At 42.8% G+C, this 15,475-nt stretch overlaps 1 protein-coding gene across 5 annotated transcripts in view; it reads right to left on the bottom strand.

Moving 5' to 3' along the window:
* Window positions 1-15,475, bottom strand: part of SNX25 (sorting nexin 25) — a 93,883-nt gene that overhangs the window by 13,681 nt on the left and 64,727 nt on the right. For 2 of the 5 annotated variants that reach the window (XM_043454212.1, XM_043454216.1), the window contains exons 8-13: window positions 13,919-14,050; window positions 11,952-12,224; window positions 9,470-9,634; window positions 8,089-8,220; window positions 4,601-4,741; window positions 3,056-3,169 (exon numbers count right to left, since the gene is read on the bottom strand). In XM_043454212.1, coding sequence (XP_043310147.1) covers window positions 3,056-3,169; window positions 4,601-4,741; window positions 8,089-8,220; window positions 9,470-9,634; window positions 11,952-12,224; window positions 13,919-14,050 — 957 coding nt within the window. The remainder of the gene's footprint in view (window positions 1-3,055; window positions 3,170-4,600; window positions 4,742-8,088; window positions 8,221-9,469; window positions 9,635-11,951; window positions 12,225-13,918; window positions 14,051-15,475) is intronic. The other 3 variants (XM_043454213.1, XM_043454214.1, XM_043454215.1) reach the window with 3 other exon arrangements.

The following is a 15,475-nucleotide window of genomic DNA, read 5'->3' as shown; positions in this document are numbered from 1 at the left end:
AGAATGGCCCCTCTCCACATCCCCAGAAGTGCAGGGGTGCCCTGGTCTCTGCAGCACAGCCGGAAAGGCGGCTGAAAGGCTGGCAGCACCAAACAACCCTCCCTTCCCCAACAGCAGAGGCTGCAAGGAAACCCAAGTGTCAGCTGGAGGGGCCCAGAGCCACACATGGGGGACTTCACAACCTGGGATTGTGAATAATGCATATTCGTTTCACAAATAAGACCTTAAATTCGGCTGAATGATTTAATCAGGTATGATGCTTGAGTGGGTTTAGTATTTCCTGCCCATTCTGAATCAGCAACAAGATGGTAATATTTCTGTAAGATCACTTAAACATAAATGATTCTCTCTCCCACTTCTGCCATAATTAAAGTTGGAAAGCTTTTCAAAGATGCAACTATTTTATTTCCTGATGGACACACACACACAAATTTATATATTTGTAAGAACACATACATGTATCTTTAGAGAGAAATGAATATATGAGAGAAAAGCAGAAACTGATTAACACCTGTAAGGGAACTCGAGCTAAAATTTACCTAATTTAACTATGATCCGTACACCTGATTCAACTGAATATATTTTAATATAGCCTCTACTGAGAATCTGCAACATCTATTAAGTCCCAGGACTTCCAGCTACTTCTTCATTGGCAAACAGTGTTTTATGAGGCAGAGGTTCATGCCCCCTGCCCCTGAGAACTAGGACTCGGGCGTCCACGGTGTGAGTGACTTACTTATAATCTGAAGACAGAGGCCCCAGCTAAGGAAAAAATAAATAGTGGTTGCTACTGGAGACAGCATAGCTTTGTCCACTCTTATTCTCTAAACATAGACTGAAGGAAAACAAGTATTTAGAGGAAATCAGGAGACTATCTTTAGGACCCTGCAGTAGGCAAAGAGCTCAAAAAGCATTAAGCACAAAAAGGAAAAAAAAAGGATAGATTGGACTAAATTGAGAATTATGCTCATTGAAAGAACTCATTAAGAGACTGAAAAGGCAATCCACAGAAAGAGAGAAATCCACAGCACAGGCTCCGACAAGAGACTTACCTCCAAACCACACACCCAACTCCTGCAAAGCGACATGGAGAAGACAGGTGACAGGACAGAAAAACAGACAAAATTTTAACTTCACAAAAGAAAACAGTCCAGTGTGGAGCGACCAGAACCCTGCATGCTGCTGCTGAGAGTGTACAAACTGCTTTGACCACTGAGGAAAATGAAAAGCCCCAATCTCCAGGGACTCCCCAGCAGATATTCACCAAAGACCAGCAGTGGCAGCTTCAGCCTCGCTCCCCAGCACAGCCTCTGGCTGCAAACTCTCTGAATGCCCGTCAGCAAGAGCACGAACGGACTGCGGCGGGGTGCGCACAAGGAGAAGCCCATTCAACAGTGAAAACAAGAAGGAAAAGGAAATCAAAGGTGGTCTGCAACGAACAAGTTCAGGACCACCACCCTGAGTGAAAGGAGTCACACAGAAGCGGGTCCACACCCTGTGACTCCATTCATGTCAAGTTCAAAACCAGCTGTAACCGCGTGGTGAGGAGTCAGGAGCCCGGGCTCCTGTGGTGATGCTGGTGTAACCGCGGGGTGAGGCGTCAGGAGCCCGGGCCCCTGTGGTGATGCTGGTGTAACCGCGGGGTGAGGCGTCAGGACCCCGGGCCCCTGTGGTGATGCTGGTGTAACCGCGTGGTGAGGCGTCAGGACCCCGGGCCCCTGTGGTGATGCTGGTGTAACCGCGTGGTGAGGCGTCAGGAGCCCGGGCCCCTGTGGTGATGCTGGTGTAACCGCGTGGTGAGGAGTCAGGACCCCGGTCCCCTGTGGTGATGCTGGTGTAACCGCGTGGTGAGGCGTCAGGACCCCGGTCCCCTGTGGTGATGTTGGTGTAACCGCATGGTGAGGCGTCAGGACCCTGGTCCCCTGTGGTGATGCTGGTGTAACCGCGTGGTGAGGTGTCAGGACCCTGGTCCCCTGTGGTGATGCTGGTGTAACCGCGTGGTGAGGCGTCAGGACCCCAGTCCCCTGTGGTGATGCTGGTGGGACAGGAGACACCCTGTCTCTGGGACCGGATGCCAGTTACAAGGGTGTGTCCAGCTATAAAACCGGAGAAAGCCTTACATATGGTATCTGCATTTTCTATATCTATACATCTGGTCCCATCACTTCATGACCAATAGATGGGGAAAAAGTGGAAACAGTGACAGATTTTATTTTCCTGGGCTCCAAAATCACTGCAGATGGTGACTGCAGCCATGAAATTAAGGACACTTGCTTAATTTAAGGACACATTAAGGACGCTTGCTCCTTGAAAGAAAAGCTGTAACAAACTTAGCGTATTAAAAAAGCAGAGGTATCACTTTACCAACAAAGGTCCGTAGAGCCAAAAGCTATGGTTTTTCCAGAAATCATATATAGATATGAGAGTTGAACTGTAAAGAAGGCCGAGCACCGCCAAAGAATTGCTGCTTTCAAATTGTGCTAGAGAAGACACTTGAGAGTCCCTTGGACTGCAAGGAGATCAAACCAGAAAATCCTAAAGGAAATCAACCCTGAATATTCACTGGAAGGACTGATGCTGAAGCTCCAACACTTTAGCCACCTAATGTGAAGAGCTGACTCACTGGAAAAGACCCTGATGCTGGTAAAGACTGAAGGCAAAAGGAGAAGGGGACAACAGAGGATGAGAAGGTTGGATGGCATCACGGACTCGATGGACATGAGTTTGGGTAAACTCCAGGAGATGAAGGACAGGGAGGCCTGGCATGCTACAGTCCATGGGGTCACAAAGAGGTGGACAGGACTTAGCAACTGAACAACAACAACAGTTTAACTACCAAAAAAAACCCCAAAACAAAACCACACACACACAGAAAAACAAAAATAATAAAAACAAAGAAGAAAAAACCCCCAAATACCCCAAACCAAAGATATTTTGAGGATCTGGCATGACGTGTAAGAATAGAAGGCAAACCCTTAGAATGGAATCAGTTTAACCATTAACCAAACATTAACTAATGTTTCCTTCCATATCCAAAAAGTTTTCAGTGGCTTACCTGTAAAAACTTATTTAATTGATTCTTTGACTTTTCCATAAACTTTTGATCTATGGATTTGAAAGGCAGCTTGCTAAGAGAAGGCAACTGGACTTTTTTTAAAGAAGGGAAACACTGTGAGGGAAAAGAAATAAATGTTAGTTATCTCGAAATTACATTTAAATCTTTAAAAATTTATTTTAGATTTTTAATAAGAACAAACCAAGTAACTTCCTCTTGTATTTGTTTCCTCTGAGACTGAAGACCTTGAAAACCTACCTGTTCTAACCAGGCTCAAAGAATATGGAGGAAGAGGACGTGTGACGAGAAAAGCTAAGACTCGTCCCTAGACTGACAAGTGCCTGGAAGCTGGAAATCTTGGAGCCAGGCTGGGAAGACGGGTCTGCACACAGCACAGAGGACAGGGTATGGACAACTGACTCACGACAAGAGCTTTTTTCTTGGAACGTGTTTTGTTTACAACACATCTGTAAAACGTCATCACAGTTGACCCAAGTAGAGCATGGGAAGAACCACTTGGGATGCAGCTTTATTACTGCCTTTCAGGGGCAAAGTGCAGAATGTAAATATATTAATAATAAGGATGGGTGTTAATAAATAATAACAACAGGCTTTTCTTTGTGGATTAAATCCTGTGTCCTGCCAGACACTGCACGAGAAGTCTGGCGTGTGTAACAGCTCTGCACCTGTTTAGTTGCTCAGTCGTGTCTGACTCTTCACGACCCCACAGACTGTAGCCCACCACGCTCCTCTGTCCATAGGATTTCCCAGGCAAGAACACTGGAGTGGGCTGCCATTTCCTCCTCCAGGGACTCTTCCCGACCCAGGGATTGAAGCCAAGTCTTCTACACTGGCAGGTGGATTCTTTACCACTGAGCCCCCAGGAAAGCCCGCTACGAGTGTAATTACTACTAATAAACAAATGATGTTTGCTATGTGCAGCACATTCTTCTAAATGCTTTGTACACGTTTCTCCATTCTCACAACAGCTCTAGGAGCTCTAAGAAGGCACACTTAGTATCTGTACCCACTGATGAGGACAGAGAGGCACAGACAGACAGAGTGACAGGCCAGTCACGGGCTGGTGAGCAGTGAAGCGAGGGTCCAAGCTGGAGGCACACTCCGGCAACCTGGCCCCGGAGTCTGCCGTCAAACACCACACTTCACTGACTCCATTCCTTTGAGTGATGAGACGCAGTATGTTCTACTCTGTTGCTGCGACCCCGAACGGATCCCGTTATCCTCTAATGGGTCACGACTGGCAGCTTTGAAACCACTGGCCAGAGACACCCCCAGCCCTCCTCCAGCTCTGGGGTTCTGTTGGGTTCAACGGAAGTCAGACAGTGATCTGTCTTCAAGGACTCAGACTAGACTAGACGGTTGACCTACGAGTAAATTTCCAACCATCAGGCCGAAAATGCCACTTTGCCGGTGTCCACAGCAAACGGGAAAGAGCGACCAGTTTCCCTGTGTGACTACAACTGAAATGGGCCCTGAGTCTCTGCTTGCTCAGTAATGCTAAGCCTGTGCCACAAGCGTGCGTACCTCACTAAGCCTCCGGTGTAAATTCTGAAACTCACTGAGCCTCCTGGGGACCGTCCAGTTCTTGGTTTCAACTCCTCCAACTTCCTGTAAGCTTACCGTGACAAAGTAACAGGGCATTTGTTCGCCGTTCTCTTCTGTGACCTTGGAGAAACAGATAAACACAACAGCAAGAAAGAGCGCGGTGAGCAGACAGGGCAGGCAAGATCTCCAGCACCCCTCCAGGGGCCCCCCTCCCGGGCGTGCCGGTCCCGCACGGTCCCCAGGACCAGAAAAGGACGGGTTCTGCTCTGGCTTCAGGCTACGTTAGAGGGCACAGCCCACCTGAAACCGGGCCTGCCCTAACCTCAGGGGCCCTTGCAGAAGCAGAGGGATTTCTTTGGTGAGTAGAAGAAGAATCAGAGGAAGCACAAGTAGGCTCTGACAGGTGGTGCTGGCAGGAAGATGGACTGGGCCACGCGGAAAGATCTGGAGTATTTCTAGGACCTGAGAACAATGCCACATTGACAGCAGAACAGAGCTCTCAGCCCCACTGGGAACCAGATTCTGCCAAGAACCTGAATGAACTTGGAGGTAGACTTCCCCCAGATTCTCCAGACAGGAACTCAGTCTGGCTAACAACCTGACTTCAGCCTTGCGATATAGCGAGCAGAGAACCCAGCCACACAGTTGGACTCTCAACCTGTAGAATTGTGAGCTAAGAAATGGGTGGTGTTTTGAGCCATGAAATGTGAGAAAATTTGCTCTGCAGCAAAAGAAAAGTAGCCTAGTGGACTCAACATCCTAACTTCGTTTCCTTGAAAACGCAAATTAATAGTAAGCAGTCAGGTGTGAGAGAGCAAAACCTCTCTCAGAGAAGGATGGGCAGCTTCCCCAGTTTAATACAGGATTCCACACATCGTGGTTTCTGTTTTCATGAAATTTCACGTTGGGAGACAAGATTTCCTCTACCTCCCAACTGAAGATAGCTCTTAAGCACTCACACAAACACCCTGTCATAATTCAGAAAAGGCCACTACTGCTCCTAATGTAAATGGATAAGCAAGAAACAAAAAGAAGATACACTGAATTGAAGCTTGAATTAGTGTCATGAACTGAATTAGAGACAAAGAGCAAACAGGAAAGCAAAGCAAAGGGACGCAATTCTGCTGAGCACCAGCTGAGCCCCAGCAGGCGGGAGGACCACCGTCCCTCGAGGAAGGCAGGAGCTGGAGCACAGACAGCCCACGACTGTCCCGGGAGCACACAGCTCACAGCGCCTCAGCCTGGCTCAGAGATCCAGAGGGGAATACACCCTCCACTGTTCCCACGGGGGCTGCTTCGTGGATGCTGGGCGGTCAGACGACCCCTCTGTGTCCATTGCTGTTATCTTTTCAGGGACCAAGGTCACAGCAAGCTCCTGAGTAACAACTGATGACCAGGGCAAAGGGCCTTGTGAGGGTTTTTCCTCCTTCCCTCCCCTCCTCAGTATCTGCCTTTGGAAGACAATTATAAGGAGCTGTGAAATGCCAGAGGCAGCTCTGGGCAAAGCTGAGGAGGTGGCAGAATCTGTTTGTACCCCATCCTGAGGGGCTCCTCTTTTATACCTTTTGACATCACGTCCCCTAAGAGCCCCTTCCTGGACTTCTACACCAAAGGTGATTCCATCAGCAGTGAGTAAGCGTTTCTACACAGTGTTCCAGGCTCTGGGTAACCTACCCTCACCGGCTTCCCACCCCCCACCCCCAACAAAGGCACCTGGCCCTGCAGCTTAACGGGACAGCAAGCACCAAAGACACACCAAGGGTGCTCACGTGGCACGTGCTTTAAGGCCGGCACCTGGAGAACGCGCACGGTTCTGCTACCTAAACTAGAAGTGAATTTCAGATTGTGAATTCTAAGCCTTTCCCCAAGAACGAGTGTCAGGCCACTGATGATGGGAAAAGCAGGGATAGACACAGGTAAGTTGGGCAGATGGGCCCTTGAAAATCTCAGGAGTACTGGGCCAGACATGATAAGGGGTGTGTGTGTGTGTGTGTGTGTGTGTGTGTGTGTGTGTGTGTAATCCTAACTTCGTGTGTGTGTGTGTGTGTGTGTGTAATCCTAACTTCCTATTTATATCCCCACCACCCCGTACCTTTCCCCTATGTGTGTGTGTGTGTGTGTGTGTGTGTGTGTGTGTAATCCTAACTTCCGTGTGTGTGTGTGTGTGTGTGTGTAATCCTAACTTCCGTGTGTGTGTGTGTGTGTGTGTAATCCTAACTTCCGTGTGTGTGTGTGTGTGTGTGTGTGTGTGTGTGTGTAATCCTAACTTCCTATTTATATCCCCACCACCCCGCACCTTTCCCCTATGGTAGCAATAAGTTTGATGCTTTTGAACTGTGGTGTTGGAGAAGATTCTTGAGAGTCCCTTGGACTGCAAGGAGATCAAACCAGTTAATCCTAAAGGAAATCAGTCCTGAATATTCATTGGAAGGACTGATGCTGAAGCTGAAGCTCTAACACTTTGGCCACCTGATGCGAAGAACTGACTCAATGGAAAAGACCCTGATGCTGGGAAAGATTGAGGGCAGGAGGAGAAGGTGATAACAGACAATGAGATGGTTGGATGGCATCACCGATTCGATGGACCTGAGTTTGAGCAAGCTCTGGGAGTTGGTGATGGACAGGGAAGCCTGGTGTGCTGTGGTCCATGGGGTTGCAAAGAGTCGGACACAACTGAATGACTGAACTGAACAGTAAGTTTGTTTTCAAAATCTGTGAGTCTGTTTCTGTTTTATAAATAAATTCACTGATATCATTTTTTAAACTCAGATTCCATGAGTGATATTATATGATATTGACTTTCTCTGCTTAGCATGATAATCTCTAGGTAGGGTGGACCTGACTTTCTTCTCCAGGTGTTGATAGTCAGTTAGATGGAAAGGAAGTTTACACTAATGATATAAATGTATATAAGCATTTTTCCATCAAGTGAAATTAGTTTTACATTCAAAAAAAGGGATATGGTGTATTCTGAAAACTACTGTCCCATATCCCTCAGAGAAGAGCAAAATATTTTCTATATTAAAGATCTTAGAGCTGATTGATGCTTGAGTCACTGACATCAGCAGGCTGGATCAACCAGAAATACATTGAAATTTTTTCATCTCCAAATTTCAAGTAGTGTTTTCCATTTTCTTTCAAGCCTTGGTGGAAAAGGAAATTGGTAATTTGAGGATATCAACTGTTTCTATCTGAAAGTTGCTTACGATTCGTGAACGAGGACAACTTTCTGTCTCAAGGGGAGGGAGATGAGATCTAAACAGGCAACCCAACAAACAGCTCCCGGTCAGGAATCAGAATGGAGATACAGAGCGAGCAAGGCAGGACCAGTGCAGTCCAGAAGGATGAATATAAGCTTCCGATTTCCAACCCTAGTTCTTTGGGACAAAATTTAATCTGTTAAAGTCAAACTTAACACTCTGGGAAGAAATACCTAATCAGCTGGGAAGGGAAGCAGTCAGACCTACCTCCCCACTGGTGATGGAGGCTTTCCACAAGCCCAGGTTCTCACACCACCAGTCTGTTCGTGCCATGTGCAACTGGAGGTCTGTGCGTTCTTTCTCTATTAGAATTATCTCCTCTTTCAATTTAGAAACAATCTGTCACAGGGGGAAACATCCTGGGAGTTACAAAACCATCTAAAACGCTGTGCAGTTCACAAAAGCAGCAGGATACCAAATCAACACACACAAGTCAGCTTTGTTTCTACAAACAATGCATCCTCCAAAAAGGAAATGAAGAAGAGAGTTCCATTTACAATAGCACACACAAAAAAAAAAATCACAAAATACTTAGGAAATTAACTTAAGCAAGGAGGTGAAAGATTCCTATGATGAAAACTACAAAGAAAGAAAGACATTACAGGACACACAGATCAAGGGAAAGACACCCCACAAGTTACGCAACTCTATTTTTTGAGGCCAGTAGCTTTGCCTCAAAACTCTCCTGACCGTGCAGTCTACAAGGGCCTGTTCCTTCTCTAGAGAGCCTGTGGCAAGCTTCTCCTGCCCTGTATCATCAGTATGGACTGTAATTGTCTCATCTTTGATTCCCTAGCAGCATGTTTGCCTGCCCCCTCCAGAGCAGGTTTCTCTGTTTGCTTCTCTGGTCCTTCATCCTGCCCTGCACTTACTCATCACTGAGGCCTCTGAACGCACATACAGAAGGTGCCAGAGGAGATCAGGTTGGCAAAGCAAAGAGCGCCAGCCGTAGCTACATTAAGGAAAACCTCCTTGTCGGACCCAAGAAGCAGGAACACAAAGCAAGAGGCCACAGCACCACCTGGGTGAGATGCTGTTTACATTTTTTAAGCTTTCAAATTCTGTTGATTTCTAGCAAAACAATCCCTCCCCCCCCGCCACCACTTTTTTGCCGCACAGCATGGCATATGGGATCTTAGTTCCCTGAGCAGGGATCAAACCTGCGTCCCCTGCACTGGAAGCACAGTCTTAACCGCTAGGCCTCCAGGGAAGTCCCCAAACACTCTATTTCTGGCATAATTCTCTGAGATGATCTAAGTTGTGCTTGCAGTGTTGAAAGAAAAAAAAAAAAAATTAAGATTGTCCCTGCTTAGTTAACTCACTTCCAGAAACAACTTTGGCACAAGGGGCAGTTCAACCCCTTTCCCAAAGACACTGCAGACAAGTCAGATAAAAGAGAGTTATAGCCGAGGATGGAAAACACAAACCAGACCATAAGGGGTAAAAGACAAATGCCCCCTAATTCTATACTATAAGCAAAAAAACCCCAAACAAACATAAAAACAAAAAAAAAGTGAAACTTACAGAATTTCTATCAAATTAGAAAAACAGAAACTTTTACAGACGACCTTGAAAATGGAAGAGTTACCTTCTTGTCGGGTTTTGGCGCGTTTTGAATAGAATTTAGAGCTTGCCTTTTATACTCAAGTTTCTCATTTAGTTCTCGCAGCTTGTTCACAGCAAAGCTGGCTTGTTCATTAACCCGACTGGAGCCTTCATCCACAGCCTCCTCGCCGACATCACCTCCCGAGTCCTGGAGGAGAACGTCACGTGAACCACCATATCTCATAATGATGGAATATTCCCTCCGTGTTACCTCACTACAGGCTCTAGGTCAGGACAATACACCGCTCCAAATCACGGGATTCCACTAAGGAAAGAACCACAGTAGAAAGCCTAGAAGCAGCCTGCTTTTTCTCAGCAAAGTGAAAAATCACAGTATTTAGAACCAAAGTAACTGGTGTTTGGAATTGCAGTGAAAAAAGAAATATTTGATAACCTAAAAAAATGAGAAAAAAAAATTCTATATTGTTATCTCCCAAATGGGAACCTGCACAGAACAAAGGAAACTGAGTTATCTTTCCAACTAAACCCAGATGTTCTGTGCCTAAACTCTGACCAAAAAATGCTGAGACCTGGCTTGCTTGGTCTCCTAGGATATTATGAAAAATTCATGGGAGTCTCTTTAAAATCAGTTCAGTTCAGTTCAGTGGCTCAGTCATGTCCGCTTCTTTGCGACCCCGTGGACTATAGCACGCCAGGCTTCCCTGTCCATCACCAACTCCTGGAGCTTTTAAAACAAAATTTCCAAATTCCCACTAGTGAAGGAATTTTTAGCATATACTTTGCTCAGTCCTTCTTTTAAAGATGCATTTTTACTAACCAAGAGGTAGATTATTTTACAAGTTAGATAGTTAGCACTTGAAAGTGACTTAAGATTCATAAAGAAATACATAATTTGGGAAAAACTTGAATGGATTACCAACAAACAGCATGTCAGTAATTAGATTCATGAGCAGCCAGAGCATGAAAGAACTGCTGCGGACTGTCTTTTGGTTCATTTACTACTTAACTTTCTTCCAGATTTTTTTCTTCCAGTTTTTCTTACTTGTAACAAACAGTAAAGAGAAAAAATGTCAAAGGAAAATATTAATAATCATAGAACACCAAGCTGTTTTCATTTTTGTATATTCTTCCTAATTCTTGTCCATGACTATATATGACATTACTCTATGCCTTATATACATTCAAGAGGGAATTCTGCCTTTCTCATGAAATACATTACTACAATGCTGCATATTTGAGGGTACTGTAATCTTCAAAATTATAATTGCCATGGCTGCAGAGTATTCTATGAATTGATAATAAACTGAGGCATATTCCTATCGCTACTCCTGCTGTGGGCTGATTCTGCTTTTTGGCCATCCCAGATGTGCTAAACTCCACAGTGCATAAACCTTTTTCCCCCTACATTTTAATTATTTTCATAGGATAAATTTCTAAAAGTGAGACTACTAGGAACTTTCAAAAGATCAGTGATACATGTCACCCTTCTTTGAATCCTAGGTGATGCTGGACATTTTTCATGTTTGTTTACGATTTATTACCTATCATATCAATGGTCAATTCAAGTCTTTACCCAATTTTTGTGTTGGATATTCATGCTTTTACTAATCTGAATAAACTGTTCACAACATTTACACATCAACCATTTTAATTTTTGAGTTAAAGATCAGTTTGTTTTAGCTGTGCTATTCTAAAAATAAAATGCAATGCATAATGATCAATTAGTTTAGTGGTTTTGTTTACTGAAAATGTAAAGATCCACAATAGAACTTTTAAAAAAAAGTCTGAATGAAGTTCAGAGACATCCACTTCTAAAACTATCATGAACAAGCACTTGATTCCTCAGAGCTTGAGACATAGTGAAGTGGACAGAAAGAGAATCCAAGATAAATTACAATCTTTCTATGTAAGGTGACTCTAAAACACTTTTTCTTTGTACTTTCAAAACCTTCAAACTCATATAAATCACTAGTAGTAAAAGGGAGATGGCCATTGGGCTACCCAAAATGATCTAATATACTCTAAGAAAATTAGACGTCAGGTATGGTTGGACAAGGTTTCTTTCAAAACATCTTAATTTCAACTGATTTTGTTTAAACTCCAAAATATTTCCTGCAGGACTTCCTCCATTCTCTACCTCTCATCTTCTCCCCATCCTTTTTGTCTGGTCTTGGGCTAGACTGTCAAGCTACTGATTCTCTTACCTGGCCTAAGTCACAAATGTCTCCCCCGCCCTCCAAGTGTCCTGCCTCACTTTTCAGGCACCACACTCACGTGTGACTCAGGCAGGGCAAGGAGGTCTCTGACTCAGTGCTGGGTAATGGTACCCAGCCGGTCAGAAGGACAAAGAAAGAAGCACCGACCAGAAGCAGTGCGGTACTTCGAAGTCCTATATGTTACAAGATGAAGGCGCACACCCTATCTGACTCCCACAATCTGCACCCACCTAGTCACGTTCAATGCGTAACCACTCGAAAGGCAGCAGAAAGGTAAATGAGACTCACCACTTCATCCTTGTTGGAAACCAACTGTGAGACATGTTTTTCTTCCTCTTTCATCATCAGTTTCTCATACAGGTCGCTGACAATGAATGAAGGGTAATACCTATCCTTCAGGGTCTCATAAACGTCTCCTTGGATTTTGCAGAACACTTCAATCCCTTTATTGCCCACAAGACACTGCTGGATTTCTTTGTAAAGTGACTTTTCCACTGATATTTCTTTGCTCTCCACGAAGAAATTCTGGTAAATTTCACCAACTAGTTGTGGGATTTCATTCTGAAAAGACGGGAAGATAAGGAGAGTATGAAATACTGTCTCTGAGAAAAACTATTTTCTTCCAAATTCTCTGCATTTTAAAGGTGGAAGGAAGACACGTGGAATGCGGGGTGAGTGTGCAGCATTGTGGGCACATTCAGGGCCAAGGGGTGAGCATCAGACCCTGAAAAAAAACCAGCTGAGTCCTTAAAAGGAACACTTTACACTGAACAGTTAACAAATATAAATTCTTTTTAATGCTGGAAGGAAAAAACAAAGAATGAGAACAGTTCTCTTCTTGCAGTGGATTTCCTTCTCATAAATCTCAGTTTCACAGGAATACAATTCATCAGCTAAATTCAATTTGACCTTTCCATCTAATATAAATAGAGGTGCCAACTTCCCACTCCAGAAGAAAGTCAACAAAATAATTGTGGAAGTAAGAGACATAATCTTCAGAATGATGACTTACTACACTGTAATCAAGCTATGTCTTAAACACTACACTTAGGTCACAGCCATCCTACTTTGAATGTGCAAACATCTCTTACATCTGATTAACAGAACCTTTACATTTCCGCTAGAGACAACTCTAGGAATGATGCAAAGTCTTTAATAGTAGCAAAAAAAATGAAGACAAATGACTTAATGAATACTATGAACATAACTAGCATCATGGAACTTTTACATCCTAATCAGCATTGCTAGATAAAAATGTAGTTATTTGAGGAAGCTATACCCTCTTACTGTACTGATATTTTTCAATACTTTAGGAAATTTTTTAGATTGCTCTTTACAGTATTCCTCTGATAGCAGCCAAAGCCAAGTTTGTAGTCAAGTCTGGTAGATAAAATATGTAATAAAGCTGGCTAGTACAATATTGAGTAAAATGAGGTCATTGATGGGTTATAAATTAACACTGAAAGAAATTTCTAAGATTTCAAAATACTGTGAGACTGGATTTAGTTCCTTAACCAACACAGTCTGTGATTTATGATGTATTCTAAGTTGGTGTTAAGCTCCAGCAATATTTATACTAAGTGTAAATAAATAATTTAATGTGCATAGTGCTCTTTGGGCTTATTTTAATAAGCCTCTCAAAATGTATGTATTATATATGCTGTATATATAGTTATATGTTTGTTGACATATATTCATAGATATGTATTTCACATTCTTCAACTTAATTCTTAAATATATATTGAGAACTTGCCAAGCACAAAACACAAGGCTCATTATTGGGCTTTCCACTGTAATAGGCATCCGTAATCAAGAATTATTTTTTGTCTTCCTTAATACAATCATTTTAAATAAAATAAAAGGACAGTTAAGTGTGCACATTACAATATTAAAAATAACAAGGTTATGACAACGAGGTACAGGTGATAAGACCAAACTTATAATAGCAAAGTGGGTAGGACATGCCTTTTTATAATGAATTACAAAATAACTCCCTGAAATTAAATTCAGTGATTGGGTACATTTGTAAATCTTTTCTCCTTGACTACACATTTAAAAGCACTTTCTATAAAAATAAAATCTAATTTCATTTACCATTATGGGCGAGAACATAATGCCAATAATGTCTCTGGTTTACAATATTCTTTTAATGTATAGCTTATCTTACAGCTTTATTGAAAAACACGGATACACTGCCTAAAACACAAGTTTTCATCAGCCAGTGATTAACATTCCTTTGGACCCATACATCATACCTTGTTAGCATTCTTTAAATACTCCACAGACTCCCAAAAACTAATTAGAGCCCTCTTGTCCATCCTTTCCATGTACGTTCGAAACTGCTCCCGGTAGACAGTGTTGGCCAAGATATCTTCAAACTGAAGAATCTATGAAGAGAATTTAATTAAGAGTTTGTAAAAACCCAATTTTAAATATCAGTTCACTTTGACTTCCAAAGGATTCATTTTCACATTCAGGAAAAAAAACGCCTCATTTTCTAAGGTCACAGTTAATGTCACAGAGGGCCTGTTTCACCTTCCCAAAATTTATATTGAAAAAGCTTACTGAATACTCAAAGTGCACATATTCAAAAAAATACCAATTTTTCATTAATTATTAGCTCATTCAGCAAAGGATTTATTTGGCTTCTACTCTGTATCAGGAGCATTTCTAGGAAACAGATAAAAACCCCTGCCTAACATGAGGGACTGCTGAAAGCAACTATGCTCATAGTAGAAAAAGTCAAGAGAGATGTTTAAAATACAAGGTAGCTGGACTCGAATAAATTGGTATTTTTGTTTTCCATCCTATTTTCATATAGGTAAGGAAATCTATGAATGATTTCATACCTTGCCTTTTTGTTTATAATATCACATTCATTAAAAAAAATCTCTATGTATCATATCATTTTAATTGACATCATTATATGTCTAGCATTCTAGTCACACTAGGTCAAACAAGTGGAATCAAAATGTCATAAATTCTTTAGTTAGGGAAAAATTCATAAGTTTTCTAAAACATATATATTGTACACATTATTTATATGTAACAAAAACTTCTCTACTATGCTTGATAAAAGCTTGAGATCTCTAATTTTAAAAAACAGACATGCAACAAGCAACAAAGGTTTACTGTGTAGCACTGGGACCTATCGTCAATATCTTGTAATAATTTATAATGGAAAATAATTTCAAAAATAATTATATGTGTATATGTATTCAGTTCAGTTGCTCAGTCGTGTCTGACTCTTTGGACCCCATGAATCGCAGCACGCCAGGCCTCCCTGTCCATCACCAACTCCCGGAGTCTACTCAAACTCATGTCTATCGAGTCGGTGATGCCATCCAGCCATCTCATCCTCTGTCGTCCCCTTCTCCTCCTGCCCCCAATCCCTCCCAGAATCAGGGTCTTTTCAAATGAGTCAGATCTTCGCATGAGGTGGCCAAAGTATTGGAGTTTCAGCTTCAGCATCAACTGTTCCAATGAACACCCAGGACTGATCTCATTTAGGATGGACTGGTTGGATCTCCTTGAAGTCCAAGGAACTCTCAAGAGTTCTCCAACACCACAGTTCAAAAGCATCAATTCTTCAGCACTCAGCTTTCTTCACAGTCCAACTCTCGCATCCATAAATGACCACTGGAAAAACCATAGCCTTGACTAGACGGACCTTTGTTGGCAAAGTAATGTCTCTGCTTTTTAATATGCTGTCTAGGTTGGTCATAACTTTCCTTCCAAGGAGTAAGCATCTTCTAATTTCATGGCTGCAATCACCATCTGCAGTGATTTTGGAGCCCAGAAAAATAAAGTCA

This window comes from Cervus canadensis, chromosome 31 (genome assembly GCF_019320065.1).
Source record: "Cervus canadensis isolate Bull #8, Minnesota chromosome 31, ASM1932006v1, whole genome shotgun sequence".
In the NCBI taxonomy this organism is placed as follows: domain Eukaryota; kingdom Metazoa; phylum Chordata; class Mammalia; order Artiodactyla; family Cervidae; genus Cervus; species Cervus canadensis.
The sequence above is the reverse complement of the archived record's forward strand: the minus strand, read 5'-3'. Positions and strand labels throughout refer to the sequence as shown.